At 48.2% G+C, this 14,072-nt stretch overlaps 1 protein-coding gene across 2 annotated transcripts in view; it reads right to left on the bottom strand.

Moving 5' to 3' along the window:
- szt2 (SZT2 subunit of KICSTOR complex) overlaps window positions 1-14,072 on the bottom strand; it is an 83,331-nt gene that overhangs the window by 53,422 nt on the left and 15,837 nt on the right. Inside the window, exons 26-42 of one of the 2 annotated variants that reach the window (XM_034293918.1) lie at window positions 13,613-13,660; window positions 11,868-11,995; window positions 9,356-9,614; window positions 8,778-8,946; window positions 8,591-8,683; window positions 6,752-6,824; window positions 6,232-6,534; window positions 5,334-5,472; window positions 4,764-4,880; window positions 4,403-4,472; window positions 3,977-4,162; window positions 3,425-3,691; window positions 2,894-3,257; window positions 1,564-1,638; window positions 1,188-1,326; window positions 828-966; window positions 478-598 (exon numbers count right to left, since the gene is read on the bottom strand). In XM_034293918.1, coding sequence (XP_034149809.1) covers window positions 478-598; window positions 828-966; window positions 1,188-1,326; window positions 1,564-1,638; window positions 2,894-3,257; window positions 3,425-3,691; window positions 3,977-4,162; window positions 4,403-4,472; window positions 4,764-4,880; window positions 5,334-5,472; window positions 6,232-6,534; window positions 6,752-6,824; window positions 8,591-8,683; window positions 8,778-8,946; window positions 9,356-9,614; window positions 11,868-11,995; window positions 13,613-13,660 — 2,690 coding nt within the window. The remainder of the gene's footprint in view (window positions 1-477; window positions 599-827; window positions 967-1,187; window positions 1,327-1,563; window positions 1,639-2,893; window positions 3,258-3,424; window positions 3,692-3,976; window positions 4,163-4,402; window positions 4,473-4,763; window positions 4,881-5,333; window positions 5,473-6,231; window positions 6,535-6,751; window positions 6,825-8,590; window positions 8,684-8,777; window positions 8,947-9,355; window positions 9,615-11,867; window positions 11,996-13,612; window positions 13,661-14,072) is intronic. The other variant, XM_020049067.3, reaches the window with a different exon arrangement.

Here is a 14,072-nt window from a genome sequence, read left to right as displayed (position 1 = left end):
GCTCTAAAGAAGAAAATTCATTCACACACACTGGAGCGGAACAATCTGCGATATTAGGAAATTACAGTTGGTAATTCTGGTTTAACGGCCGCCATAAAATATGAAGTGAATCTAATGAGTGTCCCCAGTGCTCTCGTCTGGGGGAATCCTTCACTGGCCTGTCACTGGTGCTCGTTCCCGTAACCTTGCATACAAGGTTGTGTTTTCTTCTCCTCGGCCGTGTATTGATTACCGTCCACTACCCGGGGGCGGTCAGGAGCTTGAGGACCCTCAGGAAGTTATTAAGATGTGTACTGGGGGACGCCCAAGTCGTACGTATGACGCTCGCATGTTTTTTCTGCACGCTCGCCCGAGATGTCAGCCATGGCCTTAGAAACTGGAACACGGAGCGTTCCACTCAAACTAGAATGGTAGAAGGTCATTGAGCGTTGTCCGCATCAAAGCCCATATTAACGTCAGCATCCCAGACTGACTGACCTTCAGAGTTGGCCAGCCTCTGTCTGTACAGGGACTCGTTCTTCCAGATATCCTCCTCACTCTCTGCCACCAGGAGGGAGTTACAAACATGGCTGTCATGGAGGTCCTGGAGTAGTAGACGCTGACGACAGAGAGGGAGGACAGAGAGAGGGGGGAGACAGGGGAGAGACCGGGAGAGTTACTTCCTGTTGCAATGTCCACACTGGCATGCTACTGAGAATGTACGACAGAGTCTGGTTGTATGGGATGTGCCACTGTGGAAATGTAACTGGAGCCTTCTACAGAACCAACCAATCAGAACAGGTGAGAAAGGCGGGGCTCAAACAGCCGCACGAAGGAGTGGAACCTACCTGATTGACTACCCGACAGATCTCCCCGATCCTCCTCACCACCATCTGATGCAGCTGCAAGTACTCTGGCACCTTCTCCTCCTCTTCCTCCTCTTTCTCCTCCTCCCCGACTTCATCCTCCTTCCCTTCACTAAAGCTCCTGCCAACAACGTGTACATCTTAATAGGTTTCTACTGAAAAACATTTGTTATCTGAGTAGATCTGAGAAGATGACAAGGCTGAGTAAGACCGTACAAGATGTATTTGCAAAAGGGCTTTTGGCTGCGGTTTAATAACGGAGACAGCACGGAACAGTCGTGTCAGGTAAGATGTCTGAAAAGCAGCAGCAGTTTCTTGGCAGGATAAGTGTCCCTCCCTCACCTGGAGTGGGAGAAAACCTCCACTCGGTCCTGCTGGACCTTAATGATGAGCCAGAAGTCTGGTACCAGCGGGGGCTGGGACTCCTGCTCATCCACTGTGGGACCCTCACACTCGGAATCGCTGCTGCCACCGTCATAGCCTGAAAAACAACGGTGCTCTATCAACTCCGTCATCACTGTCGTCGTCATCACTGTCGTCGTCAGCACTGTCGTCGTCAGCACTGTCGTCGTCAGCACTGTCGTCGTCATCACTGTCGTCGTCATCACTGTCGTCGTCAGCACTGTCGTCGTCAGCACTGTCGTCGTCAGCACCGCCACCGTGATGAAGGTCAGCACCGTCATCGTCAGCACCGTCAACACTGTTTTCGGTCTCTTACCCAGCATGTCCGAGTCCAGGCTGCCTTGACTGGAGACCACACTCTGGACTCTGCTGGGCCTCAGCCGCCCGTTGTCTGAAGAGAGAAGGTGGGTTTAACAGCACAGCCCAGGGCCATGTTTGACAGAGCCTACATGTGTACAAACACCTGGGCAGTCGCTCTAACGGACACTTGTGACAACAGGCTTTCTGTCTGAACATTCGGAGAGAGACACTTTCTTCTTCATAACGGTCTCTAAGTGATAGCTGACACTTTTGTGGTGGGCTCTTTCTTTCCGGTAGCTTTGTGGTTGAAAAATGTGTACCTTTGTTAAAAACACTTTTTCAGTAGAAATGGCGGTATGGGGTTTTCTGATATCACAGCACAGTGCAGAAATGGATGCACATCCAGAAAGCTAACAAAAAATACAACACAACCTGAGGTTCATTTCAATCCTGTGTTTTGCTTTTTTAGTCATTCAGGGAAAGGTTGGAGACGCGCTCAAAATACTAAAAACAACAACATGGCTGCCATTTCACTCTCTTAACCAAACTGGCCAAAGTCACTTAACCGACAAGACATGGCTGTAGCACTAACCAATCTCTATGCCAAACAATCTTACACTGTCAGAAACACAGCCAAGACCTCCAAGCCCACCCCCTTCTATCCTGGCAGGCTCTGGGAGGCTACCCACCTCGGTGTTGGAACAAGGTGCCCCAGAGAGGACAGAGTGGCGGGGCGGGGGGGATAATCTCATGTATTATTCTGTCTGTCAGCGCTGAGCTAAGCTGAGTGCTGCAGCCTGTTGATTTGGGGAGGAGAGGGATAGAACAGCCCGGAGCTGAACACGCTGGAAAACTGCTAGCTCAGCCAACCGACATGCTACTAGTGTTGCTGATGATTCAGTCACTCCTACTACCTAAACACTTGTTCACTCCTCAATAGCTTGTCTTCACTTTGTCAGTGTCTGCTACACACAGCTAGATTCGTAAAACACACACACACACGCTGTCAAACAGCTGATGATCCTCTGCAGGAAGACAGAGGAGGACACAGTCTGGTTTCCGTTAAAACACAGTGTGGGCACACACACACACACACACACACACACTTAGACAATTAGAAAACAATGACATCATGATCGATAAGTCTAATGTTTTCAGTCATTAGCTCTATCATTCTTCACCACAGACTCATATAAGTTTCACCTCGTAGCGAAACAGCAACATTGTCAGCCTCCCTGCTGCACTGCGTTTTTAAAACGTTTGCTCCCTACTGAACACGGCCCAGCGGCATCATCGCTGACGCTTATTCAGAGCTGTCGGAGGGATCCGAAGACACAGACACTCACTGTGGCTGGAGGACTGCACCCACTCGGCCAGGCTGGTGGTGGAGGGTGTCTTGGGGGGCGTGGAATGCTCCGAGGAGCGGTCGGTGCTGTTGCTGGGCTGGAGACGGGGCGTGCTGGCCTGGGGTCCCGGTTCCACTCCGACAGAGCTCCACTGTGGTCGTCCAGTGGAGTCCCCAACAGAACTCAAACGGGGTTGCTCCCCGGCGGCTGTGGAGCCATCTCCCACTGAACTCAGGCGGGGTCTAGGGCACTCCTCCGTGTCACCCCAGGTGTGTTTGGCTGGGGGGTGGCCTGGGTCCAGGGCTGTGGCCGGCTCACTCACCGGTTCACTAACAGCCCTGACCGTAGGATCTTCTTCTTGCATCTTGACAGAAAGAACATTACACACAGTTGAACATTTTCTGTTACATTTTATATACAATCAATTGTCCAAATTCATTTTTTCAGATAAAAAAAAAAATTGGGATGGATAGGGTCCTTCTTGAATGCTAAAATACGAAATAGGATTGATAAACTACTAATTCCACAAACCTCATATTGTGGGCCCACCCGATCCACCTCGTGGTCACGTCCTCTTCCTGATGCGTCAGGATTGGACAGAGCGCTAGTGCTGAAGTCTCCATCAGGACAGTGATTGGTTAGCTGAGAGTATCCTGTATCCCCAGGGTTCACGGTGCTCTCAGACAGCCTCTTAGCAGCCTGTATCCTCTGGGGGTGGAGTCTACTCAGAGACATGTAGTAGAAGTTGTCCCACTCTCCGTTCAGAAGGTAACCTGGGAATGACATCCGGCGGAACTCCTGTGGAGGGGAAGATCCCAGGCTTAGTATCAGTCCCATCTCAATTCAGACGTAAGTGATCAGCAAAGGAGAGAAAATGGGTTGTCATGTGAAAGAAGACACGTTGTGACCTCTCGGCTACCCCTCTCGGCCAACCCTCTCGGCCACCCCTCTCGGGCCAACCCTCTCGGCCACCCCTCACGGCCGCCCCCTCACGGCCGCCCCCTCTCGGCCACCCCTCTCGGCCACCCCCTCTCGGCCACCCCCTCTCGGCCACCCCCTCTCGGCCACTCTACACAGCCATACCTCTTTGAACTTCTCCAGGGACTGCTCAGGGCCGAAGACGAACTGCAAGGGCACGACCTGACAGCAGCAGCCGGGACGCCCGCTGGAGCGGGACACGTGATCCGACACCTTCTGTAGCGTGGACGAGGTGATGACCCGTGAGTGGCGCAGGGATGACACCATCTCATCCTCCAGGAGCCAACGTATCTGTGACGGGGAGAGGGGTTAGAGACATGGCGGGGTTGAACTCCTGAACTCGTTATTTACTAATAAACACACACAATTTATTTTAAATAATTAGGGCCGGTTTCGCAGACACAGGTTAAGCCTAGCCTAGGACTAACAAATCAACTTCAATAGAAAACTCAATTGAGCTTGTTTTGTTAGTCCTAGACTAGGCTTAATCTGGGTCTGGGAAACCGGCCCTGACAGGGCTACTGAACTTACCTCATCCATGGTGGCTAACACAGCAAGTTTGTGAGGCATTGGAAGCATGGACAATGGGTCCCCACCCACCCTGTCAGAATAAAGACATGAACCTTTTAGAGGATTTCTCCTCAAACAACCTGCAGTCTATCCCAAATACTCACAGGGCACGAGCAAAGGCCAGCACATACAAAAGGTTACATGTATCACAACGGAAAGCGCTGACTCCATCGTTCAGGTGGAGCACTAAGTCCCCTGCTCCCGTAGCCTGGTCTTGGGATCCGTTTGTGCTGTGTCGGACTGTAAGCACCGTAGAAGCGGGCTACAGATCAAACGGATCTGAGACTGGACTAATAGTCCCCGGTCCTTCCTGGACACTCACCCATCACCCCCTAATCCCCGTAGACCGTCCAGGTTGCCCATTAGCTCCTCATCAGAGCGGTAGGAAGAAGGCTGGCCAGGAGAACGGGTCAGAGACACACTGCTCTCTGAGGTGTACCTGGAGAGAGGTCACACGACAGCCTTATAGCCAAAGATCCAATGTAGAAACCGGGGTTGGGGTCAGCTATAAACTGGGCCCGACCCATGAAATCATGTACGGATTACAATACAACTGACGAGGTCAAAATTACATTTAGAAAAATAATTTCCCTAAAAGAATTTGAAATAATTCAAGTGGTCTGGAAATATGCTATGATAATGTAAGTTACACAATTCACTCACAGTATGTTCTTCAAAGTTAGAAGACATTTCAGAATAAAAAATAAAAGGGAACGATCAACCACAACGGAACATGACACTGAAAAACACATCTTTTCATTCAAATCAAACCAAGTGAAATGCAATCCAAGACCACCCTGCCATATGAACACTAGTAAAGCAACGCAAGAACAGGTGTATTTAAACGGCTACATGAAAACCACGTTTTTAAAGTAGGACGTCAACTCCTCACCGGTTGTGTGTGAAGTCTGACTGCATGGCCTCAATCTCCAGAGGCAGAGTGAGAACGAAGATGTCCAGAGTCACAGACATATCATTCAGATCAACGGCCTGCAGGGCATCTGCATTCTCTAGACACGTGATCACCTCACCTGTAAAGCAACGGTACACGCCAAGTGGCCAGTTTGTTAGGTACAGCCCCCCCGTTCAGGAAAACCGATAGCTGCTACGGGAAGTGAGTCATGCCGCGTGGCTAGCCATACAGAGCAGACAGACAGACATTGAGGCATTCGGTTACTGATCGACTGATCATTAGAATGGTCAGAATGTGAGACCTAAGGGACTAGGTTTCATCGTCGGTGCTAAGCAGGTAGTGCCTTAAAGAACTGGCTACTGAGCGTATGTCTCAACACAATAATAGCATTATAAAAACACTTGAAATACTATGGCTTGAATCTGCCAGGAGTGCCAGATGGGAAGGGCCAGCACTTATGGAACTAGTAAATTGGTTCTATCGTGTCAGAAAACTCAATATTGCAGCTATTAAAAGCTGAGGTCTAATTCAAAACCATTAATAGTGGCTCTCCTGCAACGTCTTTGAGGGTTGTGAAGACTATGAAGACTAAGGAGTGCTTGGACTGTGAGGACTATGAGGGTGTGAGGAATATAAGGGGTGTTTGGACTGTGAGGACTATGAGGGTGTGAGGAATATAAGGGGTGTTTGGACTGTGAGGACTATGAGGGTGTGAGGAATATAAGGGGAGTTTGGACTGTGAGGACTATGAGGGTGTGAGGAATATAAGGGGTGTTTGGACTGTGAGGACTATGAGGGTGTGAGGAATATAAGGGGTGTTTGGACTGTGAGGACTATGAGGGTGTGAGGGGAACTAGGAGCAGAGCGGTGTCCTTACCCAGACAGGTGGGTAGTGTGGTTATGGGCATGGATCCATGGCAGCTCTTCATGTTGACGGAGCAGGTGAGGTGGACAAACAGCGGGGGCATCTCGGGCTGCGGGCCCTCCGCCTCCAGCAGGCTGTCTCCATCCAGGATGCTGAAGGAGTCCTCGTCCTGGTTCACTGTGTTGGAGTCCGACAGGGACTCGTCCTCCCCCTCTCCGTCAGCCCCTAGAGATCTCCGGCCTCCAGCCTTCTCCTGGTACTCCACCTCCAGGTCTGTGTCGCTCTCAGTCACGATGCAGCAGCCCGACATGTTCTCTGGGGAAAACAGGAGGACGACGTGAGGACGACGTGAGGACGACGTGAGGACGACGTGAGGACGACGTGAGGACGACGTGAGGACGACGTGAGGACGACAGAGCGTAACGACACAGTACACAGGATTGATGATGAATCATTAACGATGGGTACTTCGTGGTGCACAGAGTTTCAGAGGTATTGTAAACTAGATGGACCAGAATCCACGGATCCTCACCATCTTCTGTAGCAGGCTCAGCCTCTGACACGACCTCTGCACTCGGCCGTCTCTCCTGTTCCCCATCGGAGTCCTCAGGAGGAGAAGAGCACTAGATTACTCCCAGACCCAGAATAATAGAAGGAAACCCTGTCACCACCCAGTGCCTTCTAAGAGAACCCTGTCACCACACAGTGTCTTCTAAGAGAACCCTGTCAACACCCAGTCTCTTCTAAGAGAACCCTGTCACCACCCAGTGTCTTCTAAGAGAACCCTGTCACCACCCAGTGCCTTCTAAGAGAACCTTGTCACCACCCAGTGCCTTCTAAGAGAACCCTATCACCACCCAGTGCCTTCTAAGGGAACCCTGTCACCACCCAGTGCCTTCTAAGGGAACCCTGTCACCACCCAGTGTCTTCTAAGGGAACCCTGTCACCACCCAGTGCCTTCTAAGGGAACCCTGTCAACACTCAGTGCCTTCTAAGAGAACCCTGTCAACACCCAGTGCCTTCTAAGATAACCCTGTCACCACCCAGTGTCTTCTAAGAGAACCCTGTCACCACCCAGTGTCTTCTAAGAGAACCCTGTCACCACCCAGTGCCTTCTAAGGGAACCCTGTCTCCACCCAGTGTCTTCTAAGAGAACCCTGTCACCACCCAGTGCCTTCTAAGGGAACCCTGTCACCACACAGTGCCTTCTAAGGGAACCCTGTCAACCCCCAGTGCCTTCTAAGAGAACCCTGTCAACACACAGTGCCTTCTAAGAGAACCCTGTCAACACACAGTGCCTTCTAAGAGAACCCTGTCAACACCCAGTGCCTTCTAAGGGAACCCTGTCACCACCCAGTGTCTTCTAAGGGAACCCTGTCACCACCCAGTGCCTTCTAAGGGAACCCTGTCACCACCCAGTGCTTTCTAAGGGAACCCTGTCAACACCCAGTGCCTTCTAAGAGAACCCTGTCAACACCCAGTGCCTTCTAAGAGAACCCTGTCACCACCCAGTGTCTTCTAAGGGAACCCTGTCACCACCCAGTGCCTTCTAAGGGAACCCTGTCACCACCCAGTGCCTTCTAAGGGAACCCTGTCAACACCCAGTGCCTTCTAAGGGAACCCTGTCAACACCCAGTGCCTTCTAAGGGAACCCTGTCAACACCCAGTGCCTTCTAAGATAACCCTGTCAACACCCAGTGCCTTCTAAGAGAACCCTGTCAACACCCAGTGCCTTCTAAGAGAACCCTGTCAACACCCAGTGCCTTCTAAGGGAACCCTGTCACCACCCAGTGTCTTCTAAGGGAACCCTGTCACCACCCAGTGCCTTCTAAGGGAACCCTGTCACCACCCAGTGCTTTCTAAGGGAACCCTGTCAACACCCAGTGCCTTCTAAGAGAAGCCTGTCAACACCCAGTGCCTTCTAAGAGAACCCTGTCACCACCCAGTGTCTTCTAAGGGAACCCTGTCACCACCCAGTGCCTTCTAAGGGAACCCTGTCACCACCCAGTGCCTTCTAAGGGAACCCTGTCAACACCCAGTGCCTTCTAAGGGAACCCTGTCAACACCCAGTGCCTTCTAAGGGAACCCTGTCAACACCCAGTGCCTTCTAAGATAACCCTGTCAACACCCAGTGCCTTCTAAGAGAACCCTGTCAACACCCAGTGCCTTCTAAGAGAACCCTGTCAACACCCAGTGCCTTCTAAGAGAACCCTGTTAACACCCAGTGCCTTCTAAGAGAACCCTGTCAACACCCAGTGCCTTCTAAGAGAACCCTGTCAACACCCAGTGCCTTTTAAGAGAACCCTGTCAACACCCAGTGCCTTATAAGCGTCCTGGGGAGTGAATACAAGCCAGGAGTTCACACACATACCTCTTTCTTAGAGGATGGAGGACAGTAGAAGAAGTAGTGAGGATTGGAAGGCACCGTCTTGAAGTGCTGAGCTCCAATACCCATGAATTTGTCCTGTTGAATACAGGGTGACCGGCTTTACAACGTGTCTAGAGCAGGTGGAGCACATGCTTTCCATTCTAACATGAAGGATGATTCAGTTGTGTACCTGTATAATTTTGTGCAGGTCAGGGTAGACCTCACATTTCTGCTGCAACTGGAGGAGGGAAAGAGGGAACTCTGGGATTCTGGTGGTTCTGATGGGTTGGTCCGGGCCAAGAGGGGAGGTGGAGGCTTTCCCTCTGGACTCTGCCTCACTCACATCATCCATGTCAATACTAGCAGATAAAAAGTAATTATATTTACTCATACAGCACCTATCACAATGTCAATCTATGGTCCAACCAAACACTTGTAAACAGCCAAAACCAACAAGCATAGTGTTGGTGTCCAAAAGGTAGCGTCTAAATGATGCTCTGAACAAAGGCCAGATAGCATTCTCATTTATTTTTCCCTGGGGACCATTTCGAAGCAGACTTGGTCTGGATATGTACATTAAATAACTGAAATTCTCCAGGTGCCCTTGCTTAGGTTTGTCAGGGACATGAGATCCCAAAAGTCAAACTCCAGATGGCTAAACAGATTGGTTACGTTCATTCAATGATTACAAGTAGAAGGCTGCTTCAGTATCCCAGTCAAAAACAATGAATATTTTTGAAATATTAAACGTGTAGGCCTCAGCGGTACCTTGATGATGAGGCCCTGGGCCCTTTGTTGGCTGGCCTGTCTTCCTCTGCCTCTCCGATGGTGAACGTGGCGGGGGCATGACAGTGACCCCTGACCCCTCCGTCTCCATGACGCTCCCGGAACACCCGAATGTGTCCGCAGAGGGTCTGCAGAAAAGCAGTGATGTCTATCTCCTGGAGGGACTCCTCACAGTAGTCCATGGCTGTGAGCAGGTCCTGGGAGCTGACACTGTGGGACTGCTGCAGGCTGCGGTAGACACCTGGGGAAAAGAGAACCACACAACAGACACTTTTCAGATACGTTGCCTTCGGCATGGATTCAGACCCCTCCGATTTGAATCAATCTACACACAGTACCCCATTAATCCACACACAGTACCCCATTAATCCACACACAGTACCCCATTAATCCACACACAGTACCCCATTAATCCACACACAGTACTCCATTAATCCACACACAGTACTCCATTAATCAACACACAGTACCCCATTAATCCACACACAGTACCCCATTAATCCACACACAGTACCCCATTAATCCACACACAGTACTCCATTAATCCACACACAGTACTCCATTAATCAACACACAGTACCCCATTAATCCACACACAGTACCCCATTAATCTACACACAATACCCCACTAATCTACACAGTATCCCATTAATCTACACAGTATCCCATTAATCTACACAGTATCCCATTAATCTACACACAATACCCCATGACAAAGCGAAAAACAAGTTTTAAAAGAATCTGGAAGAATGGGAGGAGCTGTCCAAATCCAGATTGCAAAGTTGACCAGTAGACCAGTGGTATTCAAATCTGGCCCTTGACGACACTTCCACTAGATGTTTTCACTGTGACCCTCTAAGCAGGAACTCATTTAGACCCAGGCCTGGACACCAGGAGGGTGCAATTAATCATTAGGTAGAACTGAAAACCAGTAGCCTCATTGGGTAAGATCTGAATACCCCTGTGGTAGAGGCTTACACAAGAAGTCTCAACGCTGCCATAGGCGCGTCTATTAAGTACTGAATAAAGATTCTGCATACTTATAAACATTTATTAGTTTTATATCTTCAATATGTTGCCGCCAATGTCTAGAATTCAAAATGAAGTCAACAGCAACTAACTGTGGAGAAAGTGAAAGGGGCTGAATATATGAATACTACGAAGGCCCTCATCACTTTATTCAAACATGTTGAGAAAAATATACTCCAAAAAAATAAATCAATGTAGATGTTGTTTATCAAATTTCAAAAACTTGAGGAAAGCTTTAAAAACTGATTCATTTCATTGGCACAGGGCATACAGCCTCTGGACTGAGTGCTGATTGAAGAGATCCTGCTGGGTTTTGACTATCTGCATGACAGACAGTGGGCACCTGAAATGTCTACCAATGGAAATCCATCAGGCTTGTCAGAGAGAAACTGATATTTATTTTAAGCAGTCATCTAGCGTGTGTGTGTGTGTGTGTGTGTGTGTGTGTATGTGTGCGTGTGTCTGTGTGTGTTTGTGCATGTGTCGGTGTGTGTGTGTGTCTCTGTGTCTGTCTCTGTGTGTGTGTGTGTCTCTGTGTGTGTCTGTGTGCGTGCGTGCATGTGTGTTGTCTCATTGCTCTTCTCCTGACTGACGTTTACAGATGCTCCTGCCACAGAGTAGAAAAAGCCAATCCTGGGATGACAGTTTAAACAGTCCTCTAATTGATTTGACTCTCAGGGGAATGACGCACAGGGTTGATGCTGGTGAGAGAGGGGCACCTCCTGCCCTGACTTTAATCTGTTTCAGTTGTAGTGGAGGTACTATCAGTGAGTGTGTGTACAGTATGGGTGTCAGTTCAAAGACCTAAAGGGTTTCTGGTAGTGTTATATAGGTAAAAGACAGTCATGTCTTGATCTACAATAGTGCATTTTAAAGGGCACAAATCACTGTGGTCAACAATGACCTTCTCCACCCCCCTGCTTTCCCCTGCCCCCATCTAATTTCCTTCAGCTATAAAGCAGGTCACATCGCCTCTGGACTCCTCTATGCCTCAGTCATTTATGAGTCAGAACACAGAGGCACAGTATCCAATTTCCAGAGAAGTTTATTGAAGGGCTCCTTTATGATCTATAGCTGTTGCAGTGGCTAAATGCCAGCTACTCCAATCAGACTGGACTGGTCCCCTTTAAAGAAATATCTCATGACAAACTGGTACCAGAATTGTCCCCGCCTGTTAGCGACACTTCCTTGACGTAGCTCTGGCCGTAGATGATTACCTTTGGCGTAGCTCTGGTCCAAGATTATTATCTTGGATGTAGTTCTGGTCTTAGATTATCACCTTTGACATAGCTCTGGCTCTAGATTATAAACTTTGACATAGCTCTGGCCCAAGATTATTACCTTGGATGTACCTATGGTCCTAGATTATTACATTTGACGTAGCTCTGGCCGTAGATTATAACCTTTGATGTAGATCTGGTCCTAGATTATCATCTTGGATGTAGCTCTCGTCCTAGATTGTTACCTTTGACATAGCTCTGGTGGTAGTGCTCCTGTAGTAGGCTGCAGTAGTTGGCCAGCTCCTTGTGTTTATGAGGCTGTGACATCAGGTCTGTCCAGGAGGAAGCATTGCTGCGTTCCTGAGAGAGGGACCTGCAGGAAGGACACACATCGGACACACAGACACACAAAACACCCCAATACCATTAGAGAAAATGAAGCACAGAGTGAGGAAACCCATGCATAGCTCTGGTGGGGAACCCTTAAAAGTCATTAGTTTAACCATCAGATTTAATAACATGGTTATATTAAACACTGATTTGAAGACGCACCATCTCATTTTACCAGCAATTAACATGCCACCTGACCTGGCTTTGCAAAAACAAAGCCTGGAATTTAAAGTTATAAATACACAGATCTCTGATGATCTTTAAACTCTGTTAGAAAGAAAACACACAAGCTCCATGGGCATTCAGGAGGCAGCTGTTAAAGTATATTAGCTTGAGGACAAGAGGTCTCCCCCACAGAATCAGAGCTCCAAAGCAGGCCTTTTAAGAGGGAAAATAAGCAGTTCAAGAAATCTACAAAACATGGCAATGCCACTGTATGTGTCTTTAGTTAATCCAAGGTCGATACCTTGTCACTCCAGAACCAGTACTTACGTCTAGGATTCCCATATACCACTTAACTTTCAAATGAAACAAAAATCCCAAGTATTGTGTTTATTTGTATGTAAAAAAAATATATAATAATATCAAAAACAGTTGCTTAATCATAGGCTTAGAAGACAGATGTGTATAGCACCACGCTCTTGTCACTGAATCAGGTGACACCCCAGAAAAGCTGGACGACCCCAGCTCAGCATAAAGCTCATTTGGATTTATGGGAACATGCAGTAAGTTTGATATTATCAGTATAAACAGTAGGCATGTTCCACCCCTTAGTATCTGACTGCAGAGAGGGAGACCATCTCCTACAAGAAGCTTGCATCAGCAAATAAGAGTTCTTCTTTGTTTAGTCAAGGCTTAAAGTGTGTTACTGAATATCAATTAAAAATGTCTAGTCTTCTCTGAAGGCAGATACCAACACCATCATAGCAACACAGGCCTGGAGTGAGAGAGTAATTTGTCACCCACTTTGAGAGGAGGAGCAACTGCTATTTGGTCTGAAAAAGGCGGAGCTAGGATCATTTAATCAGGCCTAAACCCTGCCACAGGCACAGACTTAAAACACCATTAACCTTCCCACGATGCACTGCGTCTTTTCTCCTAACCATCTACTCACCTGTATTAAGAGGACTGCTCAGGGTCCCTCACAGCAAAAAAATACCTCCTCAAAACTAACTTGAGAAACAAAAGAAAATCTGCCAGTGTGGTGAAAAAAATGTAACATGACAGATATTCTGAAAGAAAGCTACAGAGTCTAGTTCAGACAAAACAACAAATCTGAACAAGCCTGATATTTTTGTTGTTATACTTTCAAATAATCTTATTTTATTTTTCAGAATATCTTTCTTGTTTCAAATAACAGCTTTTTTGGTCATTAGATTATTTATTTTGCAGTTCTCTCCACAGACCTATATGTTTTGAGGAGGAAGTAATGAGCTAAGATCCAAGTAGCTGAGGAAAGATTAAATTGAGATGAATCTCATCAGAGCTCTACACCAGGAAGGGACTGAGAGGAAATAAGAGGAGGAGGAAGGAGAGGATGAGGAGAGGAGTTGAGCTGCAGGACGATGGAAGCAGCGGTAAGCTAGCAATGCTGTGCTACCTGAACTTCATCTGCTGATACATCTCCCAGGAGTCAGCGTCTTGAGGTCTATTTATCACCATAGTAAAGGAAGACAATCAGAGATGAACACCGTTAGCATGAGACTACTGCTGGCAGCCATTCATGAGTGAAGGTATTAAGGATACAATTGGGTGTGACATGGCAGGGCGTTGATGTGATGGACAGTTAAGTGATTATACTGATAAAAAGGAAAGTGCTTCATACACAGAGGCTGGGAATCCTGTCTCTCCAGACCTGGGTTTAAAATGAACTGAAACGCTTCCTTTTAATACTTTGACATTTGGACTGAGCCTGCCTTGAGCCTAAAAAGGCTGGATTTCCACGTCTGAGACTATTTACCTGGTTTGATTACATCAAGCAAAGTCAATCCTCAACTAAATGCAGAGTATTTGCTAGAGATCCAACCTCTTTCCCCTGTGTGTGTCAGTGGAACTGGGTA

The sequence above is a fragment of the Esox lucius genome, chromosome 8 (genome assembly GCF_011004845.1).
Source record: "Esox lucius isolate fEsoLuc1 chromosome 8, fEsoLuc1.pri, whole genome shotgun sequence".
NCBI classification, from domain to species: Eukaryota; Metazoa; Chordata; class Actinopteri; order Esociformes; family Esocidae; genus Esox; species Esox lucius.
This window is presented reverse-complemented; position numbering and strand designations above follow the sequence as displayed.